Source organism: Pseudophryne corroboree, chromosome 5 (assembly GCF_028390025.1).
Source record: "Pseudophryne corroboree isolate aPseCor3 chromosome 5, aPseCor3.hap2, whole genome shotgun sequence".
Lineage (NCBI taxonomy): Eukaryota > Metazoa > Chordata > Amphibia > Anura > Myobatrachidae > Pseudophryne > Pseudophryne corroboree.
In genome coordinates this window covers 842,192,436-842,205,600 of record NC_086448.1, presented here as the reverse complement: position 1 = coordinate 842,205,600, position 13,165 = coordinate 842,192,436, and the positions used below count along the sequence as shown (strand labels likewise).

The window sequence follows — 13,165 nt, the reverse complement described above, 5'->3', positions numbered from 1 at the left end:
GCCGACACCCCTGACTTAGGCCCCACCTCCAAATGGCCGCAACCTGCAATTAGGCTGCGGCTTAGGGAGCACTGCGTCCGACAACATGTGTAGAACGGGTCCTGCGCGTGTACAGCACAGTGCACATCGGAGATCATGTAAACCATCAGGGTTGTGTACATCTCTGAATCATCTCCATTCACACAACGCGAGTCTACTTGTGGCCGACTTGTGTATAACTTTCTACCTGTATCTTATATGTTGCTGTAATGGGATTACTGGCTCCTGTATCCTCTGCCAGTGCTGAACCCCTCCATATGACACCGCTGCAGAGACGTCATGTGACACGTGCTAAATGCACAACAGTAGATAAATAAATCTAATTATACATCGGAGGGCGACTGGGGATCACCTGCTGGTCCATGCTCGCACCCTCTTACACTGTCTATTGCATCATCCGAACCATTTCTGCTGCCTGTTCCAGGTCCCCGTGTCCTTTGATGAGGTGGCGGTGTATTTCTCAGAGGACGAATGGTGCCATATGGAGGAGTGGCAGAAAGAGCTCTACAAGCAAGTCATGCAGGAGAACCTGGACACTGTGCTCTCATTGGGTAAGGAGCTACCTATAGAATGGAGGCTGTGCTGCCATTGGGTAAGGAGCTACCTATAGAATGGAGGCTGTGCCGTCATTGGGTAAGGATCTAGGTATGGAGTGGATATTGGGGGTCATTCCGAGTTGTTCGCTCGCAAGCTGCTTTTAGCAGCTTTGCACACGCTAAGCCGCCGCCTACTGGGAGTGAATCTTAGCTTATTAAAATTGCGAACGAAAGATTAGCAGAATTGCGAATAGACACTTCTTGGCAGTTTCTGAGTAGCTCCAGACTTACTCGGCATCTGCGATCAGTTCAGTCAGTGTCGTTCCTGGTTTGACGTCACAAACACACCCAGCGTTCTCCCAGACACTCCTCCGTTTCTCCAGCCACTCCCGCGTTTTTCCCAGAAACGGTAGCGTTTTTTCACACACACCCATAAAACGGCCTGTTTCCGCCCAGAAACACCCACTTCCTGTCAATCACATTACGATCAGCAGAACGAAGAAAAAACATTGTAATGCCGTGAGTAAAAAACCTAACTGCATAGCAAATTTACTTGGCGCAGTCGCACTGCGGACATTGCGCATGCGCATTAGCGACTAATCGCTCCGTTGCGAGAAAAAAATACCGAGCGAACAACTCGGAATGACCCCCATTGTGCTGTGATTGGTTAAGGATCTAGGTATAGAGTGGGGGATGTGCTGTCATTGGGTAAGGAGCTACCTATAGAGTGGGGTCATGCTGTGATTGGGTAAGGATCTAGGTATGGAGTGGATATTATGATGTGATTGGGTAAGGAACTAGGTATAGAGTGGATGCTGTGCTGTGATTGGGTAAGACACTAGGTATAGAGTGGAGACCCTGCCTCAACCAAGCTTCTATTAGGGTGTATGGAAATAACTGGCCCTGTATTTGCAGACAAACATTTTTCCTGAACCCCTAAAGGAAGCAATTGTCAGACCACTTCTTCAAAAATCTAATTTAGACCCCGACTGCATGACCAGCTACAGACCAGTATCAAACCTTCCCTTTTTAGGAAAGGTCATTGGTTGCAACTCAACTAGAAACATGTCTGTCAACCCATGCTATTTATGATCCATTCCAGTTAGTATTCAGGAGAAGGCATAGCACCGACACAGCCCTGGAATGTATGCTTAATGATCTTCTGATGGCAAGAGACAGAGGTGACTGTTCAATCTTAATCCTTCTGGATCTCTCTGCAGCATTTGACACCATGGACCATGGGATTCTAATTGAGCGCCAATGGTGTACCAGAGGGTTCTATACTATCTCTCATGCTTTTTGCAATATACGTGCGACCACTGGGTGAAATAATCAGACGTCATGGCCTAGTCTACCACTGCTATGCAGAGGATACACACCTGTACCTGTGCTTTGCTCCAGGTACTGATAACCCAATAACAACCCTAAATGGCTGTCTAGCTGTCCTCCAGGAGTGGTTGATGCCAGTTGGCTGCGACTGAACCCTGATAACACAGAGGTCCTTATAATAGGTCACAGGATAAGACTGCAGCATAGCCAACCGACAGGACTTACACTTGGGGGTTCAGAACTACAAAACACTGAACATGTGCAGAATCTTGGTTTTGTCCTGGATGGTGGCTTGACACTTAAACATCAGGTATCAGCCACAATCAAATCCTCATTCTTTCACCTGAGGAACATTGCCAGAATCAAGTACTTAATTCCCTCAGAAGACCTGCCTAAAGTCATACATGCATTTATATCATCATGCCTAGACTACTGTAATGCCTTCTACTTTGGTCTCACAGCAAAAGAATTCCACCCATTCAAGCCACATAACACCCATCCTATACTCCCGTCACTGGCTGTCTGTAAGATGGTGAATCATCTTCAAGATTGGCTTGCTGACTTTCAAAGCACTACATGACCAGGGCCCTAGGTACCTGACGCAGCTCCGGATTCCATACTGCCCCACTCAATTACTACGATCTGTAGATGAATGACTACTGACAGTACCTAGAATCTCCCAGAATTCATCTGGGGTCAAGCTTTTAGCCATGTGGCTCAGACTCTATGGAACTCTCTTCCACGCACAGTTCGAGAAGCCTCTACTCTAGAATACTTCAAAAATAGACTAAAGACTTGCCTATTTACTAACGCATTGCACTAATATCTACTGTTACGCTTGTTTTGTATTTTGTACTGTAAATGCAAATGTAAAGCACTTTGAGTCCTAGTAGGAGAAAAGTGCTATATAATTAACATTATTATTATTATTATTATTATTATTATTATTATGTGATTGGGTAAGGAACTAGATAGAGTGGAGGCTGTGCTGTGATTGGGTAAGGAACTAGATAGAGTGGAGGCTGTGCTGTGATTGGGTAAGGAACTAGGTATAGCGTGGAGGCTGTGCTGTGATTGGGTAAGGAACTAGGTATAGAGTGGAGGATGTGCTGTGATTGGGTAAGGAACTAGGTATAGAGTGGAGGCTGTGCTGTGATTGGGTAAGGAACTAGGTATAGAGTGGAGGCTGTGCTGTGATTGGGTAAGGAACTAGGTATAGAGTGGAGCCTGTGCTGTGATTGGGTAAGGAACTAGGTATAGAGAGGAGGCTGTGCTGTGATTGAGTAAGGAACTAGGTATAAAGTGGAGGCTGTGCTGTGATTGGGTAAGGAACTTGGTATAGAGTGGAGGCTGTGCTGTGATTGGGTAAGGAACTAGGTATAGAGTGGAGGCTGTGCTGTGATTGGGTAAGGAACTAGGTATAGAGTGGAGGCTGTGCTGTGATTGGGTAAGGAACTAGGTATAGAGTGGAGGCTGTGCTGTGATTGGGTAAGGAACTAGGTATAGAGTGGAGGCTGTGCTGTGATTGGGTAAGGAACTAGGTATAGAGTGGAGCCTGTGCTGTGATTGGGTAAGGAACTAGGTATAGAGTGGAGGCTGTGCTGTGATTGGGTAAGGAACTTGGTATAGAGTGGAGGCTGTGCTGTGATTGGGTAAGGAACTAGGTATAGAGTGGAGGCTGTGCTGTGATTGGGTAAGGAACTAGGTATAGAGTGGAGGCTGTGCTGTGATTGGGTAAGGAACTAGGTATAGAGTGGAGGACTGTCTGTCGCTGCGGTCAGAGGACCTGAGGATGGTGCTCAGGCAGATTTTTATACAGTGCAGGATTAGGGATTTGTGTTTCTTCTATATACAGTAATTATTGTTATAGAGTCACCGTGAATTGTCTGGTGATTACCTCGTTACCGTAGATAATCTTAACTATAGTTTCATCCATGAGAAAGGCGTCACCTTATGTTGGCACCTCTGTTCAAATTAATAAGAACATGAGCTGTCATCTTTGGTGGAAATTATTGAAGCTCTATTGTGACATACTGTATATTATATACAATAAAAGTTTTATATTTCTCGTAGGGTACCAGTATCGCCAGGCCTCTCCTCCACGAAGGCTCTTTACTGGAGATGACACGTGTATCATGCATTATACGGCAGCCCAATTGGGTAAGAGGCCATTTATTACACCCTTAATGATTTTTAGAAGGACATGTCTTCCAATTTAGGGAGTGTTTTTTTTCCTACTATATAAGCAGAAACCTAGATCCTTATGCTCTATTTCTCCTGGTTTATGATGCAAAATTATTTTAGGTGAAAGGTGGATGTGGGGTCTTGAATTCCCAATTTGTCATTTCAGAACTGGAACTACATGGTGGTGCAGAAAAGTGGACATGGAAAGAGGAAGCCCGAAGAGACCAAACACTCCATAACGTTCCTTACAGCTGTCCGGAATGTCCAATGAATGGAGACGTCACATGTAAACATAGGAAGCCCCCGCTGAGTAGGAAGGCTCACCCCTGTGTTCAGTGTAAGAAGGTGTTTGGCAGCTGGTCCCACCTCGCAGCCCACAAGCAGAGCCATGATCAGGAGAAGGTGCAGGATAGACGCACAGGTGATGTGGGGAAGCAGCAGGTTGCCGTGGTTGCCCCACAGCCCGTTCACCCCACGGGTAAATTATTTAAGTGTAATAACTGTGATAAAACCTTTAGTAACCTATCGGTCCTGTCTCTGCACCAAAGGACACACACCGGTGAGAGGCCCTTCAAATGCTTCGAATGTGGGAAGAGCTTCATGAAAAGGTCCCAGCTGGTTGTCCACAAGAAGTGTCACATAGAGGAAAGGCCATTCAAGTGCGCGATGTGTGAGAAGAGTTACAACCAACAATCCAAGCTTATTGAGCACCACAGGACGCACACAGGGGAAAAACCATTCAAGTGCACGGAGTGTGGGAAAAGCTTCACCAAGAGGTCCCACCTAACGGAGCATTTGAGGATCCACACCGGGAATAAGCCACATAAGTGCGACCAGTGCGATAAGGCGTTCCACTACCCATCAAATCTGGTGGAACACCAGAGAACCCACAGCGGAGACAGGCCATTCCAGTGTACGGAGTGCGAGAAGAAGTTCATTAAAATGTCCAAACTGATTGTCCACCTCCGCATTCACACCGGGGAAAAGCCGTATAAATGCACGGAGTGCGACAAGAGCTTCAGCCAGCAGTCCAACCTAGTGGTTCACCTAAGGACTCATACTGGAGAGAGGCCCTTCCAATGCAGTGACTGTGAGAAGAGCTTTAGTTACCACTATGCTCTTGTAGTCCACCAGAGAACGCACACGGGAGAGAAGCCTTACAACTGCTCCCTGTGCAGTAAAGCCTTCAGTCAGCAGTCTAATCTTAAACTCCATCTGAAAATCCATGATCCACAACCACAAATGGACCTAGATATGGACAAGAACACATCGCAGGAGGAGATACCACCATTAGACCTTAGAACGACCCATGGTGATGCTCTGTCTGACAGTACAGAGTGTAGGCTTCTGACTGTGGTGCCACCGACAGCCAATATCGTGGCTGGTCCAGATATCATGGAGGAGGGTGAGGACGCTTGCCTACCTTGGTCCCCATTGAGTCAGTATTTAGGAGCCCTCCTGCCACCGGACAAGCAGTATTCCTGCCACGAGTGCGACAAATGCTTCCTGGAGAAGTCTAAGCTTGTTGTCCACCTGAGGACACACACTGGGGAGCGGCCCTTCAAGTGCTACCAATGTGACAAGACCTTCATCCAATGGTCCCATCTGACGGAGCACAGGAAAACGCACACGGGAGACAGGCCGTACACCTGCACCGAGTGCGGGAAGTGCTTTATCAAAATGTCCAAACTGACCGTCCATCGCAGAACACACACCGGAGAGCGTCCCTACACATGTGGCGAATGCGGCAAACAGTTCAGTCAGCAATCTAACCTGGTGGTTCACCAGCGGATTCATACCGGAGAAAGGCCCTTTAAGTGCACGGTGTGTGACAAGACTTTTCGCTACCAGTCGGCTCTTATTAAACACCGGTGGAACCACACGTAGACAGACGTAGACATCCCGCTGAGATCAGACACTGTTACATGTTCCAGGACTTATATCTAAATGTACCGTAAGGCGCGCTGAAGAGGTATACATAATAAACCCGTGTACCAAATGTACATATGTGACTACGTGTATATAAATTTCCCACGCCGAGACGTTTCTGTACTATAGTGTGAATGGCTGGTGCGTGGGGCCACTCCGTTACATGACACAGTGCCAGGCAGGGCCAGCAAAGGCAAATGCAGTCCTGATAAGTATCAAACTGCACATGATGCAAACGTAGGTCATGAGTTCAACTCCCCGTCATGGCTGATCTGTGTGGAGTTTATATGTTTGCCATGTACCTTGCGCGAGTTTCTTACTTAAACTTCATTGTTGTTAGCGGTGGTAGGGGTAAACTTGCCAAATACAGGGAATCTAAAATAATCGAACGCCACTTTTCCACCCATCCAAACTCACACTGATAGGTTTACTGGCTGCTGATAAAAAATAAACCGCCATGTATATATGTGTCTGGAATAGGTTCAGGATGCCGGCTGTCGGAATTCCGGCAGCCGTAATACCGACACGGGAATCCCGAAAGCCATTAGAACACCGACGACGGAATCCCGAAAGGATCAGGATCCATACGATGGAATACTGGCAGTCAGTATCTCGGCGGTAAGTATTAACGGCTGACTTAGGTTTAGGCTGCGGGAGGGGGGTTATGTTTAGGCACACTCCAGGGGGGTTAGGCTGCGGGGTGGGAAAGGTTAGGCAACAGGAAAGGGGGGGGGGGTTAGGACCATGTGACAGGGAATACAGGGACCATGTGACAGGGAATACAGGGACCATGTGATAGGGAATACGGGGACCGTGTGATAGGGAATACAGGGACCGTGTGATAGGGAATACAGGGACCGTGTGACAGGGAATACAGGGACCATGTGATAGGGAATACGGGGACCCGTGTGATAGGGAATACAGGGACCATGTGATAGGGAATACAGGGACCGTGTGATAGGGAATACAGGGACCATGTGATAGGGAATATAGGGTCCCGTGTGATAGGGAATACAGGGACCCATGTGATAGGGAATACAGGGACCGTGTGATAGGGAATACAGGGACCATGTGACAGGGAATACAGGGACCATGTGATAGGGAATACAGGGACCATGTGATAGGGAATACAGGGACCCGCGTGATAGGGAATACAGGGACCATGTGATAGGGAATACAGGGACCATGTGATAGGGAATATAGGGACCCGTGTGATTGGGAATATAAGGACCATGTGATTGGGAATACAGGGACCATGTGATAGGGAATATAGGGACCATGTGATAGGGCATATAGGACCATGTGATAGGGAATACAGGGGGTAGGGGAGGGAGGTTACGGTACCTAACGCACCCCTGTTGGCATTGCCACGATCAGGATACCGGCGTCAGGATACTGACCGCGGGCATCCCGACCGCCGACTTTTCATACTGATAGGGAATATAGGGACCATGTGATAGGGAATACTGGGACCATGTGATAGGGAATACAGGGACCATGTGATAGGGAATACAGGGACCATGTGATAGGGAATATAGGGACCCGTGTGATAGGGAATACAGGGACCCATGTGATAGGGAATACAGGGACCATGTGATAGGGAATACAGGGACCATGTGATAGGGAATACGGGGACCCGTGTGATAGGGAATACAGGGACCATGTGATAGGGAATACAGGGACCGTGTGATAGGGAATACAGGGACCGTGTGATAGGGAATACAGGGACCATGTGACAGGGAATACAGGGACCATGTGATAGGGAATACGGGGACCCGTGTGATAGGGAATACAGGGACCATGTGATAGGGAATACAGGGACCGTGTGATAGGGAATACAAGGACCATGTGATAGGGAATATAGGGTCCCGTGTGATAGGGAATACAGGGACCCATGTGATAGGGAATACAGGGACCGTGTGATAGGGAATACAGGGACCATGTGACAGGGAATACAGGGACCATGTGATAGGGAATACGGGGACCCGTGTGATAGGGAATACAGGGACCCGTGTGATAGGGAATACAGGGACCCGTGTGATAGGGAATACAGGGACCCATGTGACAGGGAATACAGGGTCCATGTGATAGGGAATATAGGGACCCGTGTGATAGGGAATACAGGGACCATGTGATAGGGAATATAGGGACCCTTGTGATAGGGAATATAGGGACCCGTGTGATAGGGAATATAGGGACCATGTTATAGGGAATACAGGGACCATGTGATAGGGAATACAGGGACCATGTGATAGGGAATACAGGGACCCGTGTGATAGGGAATACAGGGACCCTTGTTATAGGGAATACAGGGACCATGTGATAGGGAATACAGGGACCCATGTGATAGGGAATACAGGGACCCGTGTGATAGGGAATACAGGGACCGTGTGATAGGGAATACAGGGACCATGTGATAGGGAATATAGGGACCATGTGATAGGGAATATAGGACCATGTGATAGGGAATACAGGGACCCGTGTGATAGGGAATATAGGGACCCGTGTGATAGGGAATATAGGGACCCGTGTGATAGGGAATACAGGGAACCGTGTGATAGGGAATACAGGGACCCGTGTGATAGGGAATACAGGGACCCGTGTGATAGGGAATACAGGGACCATGTGATAGGGAATATAGGGACCATGTGATAGGGAATATAGGGACCCGTGTGATAGGGAATATAGGGACCCGTGTGATAGGGAATACAGGGACCCGTGTGATAGGGAATACAGGGACCTGTGTGATAGGGAATACAGGGACCCGTGCGATAGGGAATACAGGGACCCGTGTGATAGGGAATACAGGGACCATGTTATAGGGAATATAGGGACCCGTGTGATTGGGAATATAGGGACCCGTGTGATTGTGAATATAGGGACCATGTGATTGGGAATACAGGGACCATGTGATAGGGAATATAGGGACCATGTGATAGGGATTACAGGGGGTAGGGGAGGGAGGTTACGGTACCTAACGCACCCCTGTTGGCATTGCCACGATCAGGATGCCGGCGTCAGGATACTGACCGCGGGCATCCCGACCGCCGACTTTTCATACTGATAGGGAATATAGGGACCATGTGATAGGGAATACAGGGACCATGTGATAGGGAATACAGGAACCGTGTGATAGGGAATATAGGGACCATGTGATAGGGAATACAGGGACCCGTGTGATAGGGAAAACAGGGACCATGTGATAGGGAATACAGGGACCCATGTGATAAGGAATACAGGGACCATGTGATAGGGAATACAGGGACCCGTGTGATAGGGAATACAGGGACCATGTGATAGGGGATATAGGGAGCCGTGTGATAGGGAATACAGGGACCCATGTGATAGGGAATAGAGGGACCATGTGATAGGGAATATAGGGACCATGTGATAGGGAATATAGGGACCCGTGTGATAGGGAATATAGGGACCCGTGTGATAGGGAATATAGGGACCATGTAATAGGGAATACAGGGACCGTGTGATAGGGAATACAGGGACCATGTGATAGGGAATACAGGGACCATGTGATAGGGAATACAGGGACCATGTGATAGGGAATACAGGGACCATGTGATAGGGAATACAGGGACCATGTGATAGGGAATACAGGGACCATGTGATAGGGAATACAGGGACCATGTGATAGGGAATACAGGACCCGTGTGATAGGGAATACAGGGTCCATGTGATAGGGAATATAGGGACCCGTGTGATAGGGAATACAGGGACCATGTGATAGGGAATACAGGGACCATGTGATAGGGAATACAGGGACCCGTGTGATAGGGAATACAGGGACCCGTGTGATAGGGAATATAGGGACCCGTGTGATAGGGAATATAGGGACCCGCGTGATAGGGAATATAGGGACCCGTGTGATTGGGAATATAAGGACCATGTGATAGGGAATACAGGGACCATGTGATAGGGAATACAGGGACCATGTGATAGGGAATATAAGGACCATGTGATTGGGAATACAGGGACCATGTGATAGGGAATACAGGGACCATGTGATAGGGAATAGAGGGACCATGTGATAGGGAATATAAGGACCATGTGATTGGGAATACAGGGACCATGTGATTGGGAATACAGGGACCATGTGATAGGGAATACAGGGACCATGTTATAGGGAATATAGGGACCCGTGTGATTGGGAATATAAGGACCATGTGATTGGGAATACAGGGACCATGTGATAGGGAATACAGGGACCATGTGATAGGGAATACAGGGACCGTATGATAGGGAATATAGGGACCCATATGACAGGGAATACAGGGCCCATGTGATAGGGAATACAGGGACCATGTGATAGGGAATACAGGGACCCTTGTGATAGGGAATACAGGAACCGTGTGATAGGGAATATAGGGACCATGTGATAGGGAATACAGGGACCCGTGTGATAGGGAATACAGGGACCATGTGATAGGGAATACAGGGACCCATGTGATAAGGAATACAGGGACCATGTGATAGGGAATACAGGGACCCATGTGATAGGGAATACAGGGACCATGTGATAGGGAATATAGGGACCATGTGATAGGGAATATAGGGACCCGTGTGATAGGGAATATAGGGACCGTGTGATAGGGAATACAGGGACCGTGTGATAGGGAATACAGGGACCATGTGATAGGGAATACAGGGACCATGTGATAGGGAATATAGGGACCATGTGATAGGGAATATAGGGACCCATGTGATAGGGAATAAAGTGACCATGTGATAGGGAATACAGGGACCATGTGATAGGAAATACAGGTACTATGTGATAGGGAATATAGGGACCCATGTGATAGGGAATATAGGGACCATGTGATAGGGAATACAGGGACCATGTGATAGGGAATACAGGGACCATGTGATAGGGAATACAGGGACCCGTGTGATAGGGAATACAGGGACCATGTGATAGGGAATATAAGGACCATGTGATTGGGAATACAGGGACCATGTGATAGGGAATACAGGGACCATGTGATAGGGAATAGAGGGACCATGTGATAGGGAATATAAGGACCATGTGATTGGGAATACAGGGACCATGTGATTGGGAATACAGGTACTATGTGATAGGGAATATAGGGACCCGTGTGATAGGGAATATAGGGACCCGCGTGATAGGGAATATAGGGACCCGTGTGATTGGGAATATAAGGACCATGTGATAGGGAATACAGGGACCATGTGATAGGGAATACAGGGACCATGTGATAGGGAATATAAGGACCATGTGATTGGGAATACAGGGACCATGTGATAGGGAATACAGGGACCATGTGATAGGGAATAGAGGGACCATGTGATAGGGAATATAAGGACCATGTGATTGGGAATACAGGGACCATGTGATTGGGAATACAGGGACCATGTGATAGGGAATACAGGGACCATGTTATAGGGAATATAGGGACCCGTGTGATTGGGAATATAAGGACCATGTGATTGGGAATACAGGGACCATGTGATAGGGAATACAGGGACCATGTGATAGGGAATACAGGGACCGTATGATAGGGAATATAGGGACCCATATGACAGGGAATACAGGGCCCATGTGATAGGGAATACAGGGACCATGTGATAGGGAATACAGGGACCCTTGTGATAGGGAATACAGGAACCGTGTGATAGGGAATATAGGGACCATGTGATAGGGAATACAGGGACCCGTGTGATAGGGAATACAGGGACCATGTGATAGGGAATACAGGGACCCATGTGATAAGGAATACAGGGACCATGTGATAGGGAATACAGGGACCCATGTGATAGGGAATACAGGGACCATGTGATAGGGAATATAGGGACCATGTGATAGGGAATATAGGGACCCGTGTGATAGGGAATATAGGGACCGTGTGATAGGGAATACAGGGACCGTGTGATAGGGAATACAGGGACCATGTGATAGGGAATACAGGGACCATGTGATAGGGAATATAGGGACCATGTGATAGGGAATATAGGGACCCATGTGATAGGGAATAAAGTGACCATGTGATAGGGAATACAGGGACCATGTGATAGGAAATACAGGTACTATGTGATAGGGAATATAGGGACCCATGTGATAGGGAATATAGGGACCATGTGATAGGGAATACAGGGACCATGTGATAGGGAATACAGGGACCATGTGATAGGGAATACAGGGACCCGTGTGATAGGGAATACAGGGACCATGTGAGAGGGCGGGTTATACAGGAAGTAGAAGCGGAGAGCAGCGTCCTAGCCGGTGCAGCGGCAGCTATGATACAGACAGAACACTCCCATTGGCTAGTTACACAGCAGTCTCGCGCGGGTTATAGAGGAAGGAGAAGCGGAGAGCAGCGTACTGGGCGGTGCAGCGGCAGCTGTGATACAGACAGCACATTCCCATTGGCTAGTTACACAGCAGTCTCGGGGCAGGTTATAGAGGAAGGAGAAGCAGAGAGCAGCGTCCTGGCCGATGCAGCGGCAGCTGTGATACAGGCGGCACACTCCCATTGGCTAGTTACACAGCAGTCTCGGGGCAGTTTATAGAGGAAGAAGCGGAGAGCAGCGTCCTGGCCGGTGCAGCGGCGGCTATGATACAGACAGCACACTCCCATTGGCTAGTTACACAGCAGTCTCGGGGCGGGTTATAGAGGAAGGAGAAGCGGAGAGCAGCGTCCTGGCCGATGCAGCGGCAGCTGTGATACAGACGGCACACTCCCATTGGCTAGTTACACAGCAGTCTCGGGGCGGGTTATAGAGGAAGGAGAAGTGGAGAGCAGCGTCTTGGCCAATGCGGCGGCAGCTGTGATACAGACGGCACACTCCCATTGGCTAGTTACACAGCAGTCTTGGGGCGGGTTATAGAGTAAGGAGAAGCGGAGAGCAGTGTCCTGGCCGGTGCAGCGGCGGCGGCTGTGATACAGACAGCACACTCCCATTGGCTAGTTACACAGCAGTCTCGGGGCGGGTCATAGAGGAAGGAGAAGTGGAGAGCAGCGTCCTGGCCGGTGCAGCGGCAGCTATGATACAGACAGAACACTCCCATTGGCTAGTTACACAGCAGTCTCGGGCGGGTTATAGAGGAAGGAGAAGCGGAGAGCAGCGTCCTGGCCGATGCAGCGGCAGCTGTGATACAGACGGCACACTCCCATTGG

The 13,165-nt window shown here is 48.7% G+C and overlaps 1 protein-coding gene across 1 annotated transcript in view; it reads left to right on the top strand.

Annotated features, from left to right (window-relative positions):
- Positions 1 to 6,091, top strand: part of LOC134929702 (uncharacterized) — a 56,907-nt gene extending 50,816 nt beyond the window's left edge. The window contains exons 5-7 of the mRNA XM_063925280.1: positions 464 to 590; positions 3,978 to 4,064; positions 4,255 to 6,091. Of these exons, the coding sequence (XP_063781350.1) occupies positions 464 to 590; positions 3,978 to 4,064; positions 4,255 to 5,975 (1,935 nt within the window). The 3' untranslated portion in view covers positions 5,976 to 6,091. The remainder of the gene's footprint in view (positions 1 to 463; positions 591 to 3,977; positions 4,065 to 4,254) is intronic.
- The last annotated feature ends 7,074 nt before the right edge of the window (positions 6,092 to 13,165 follow it).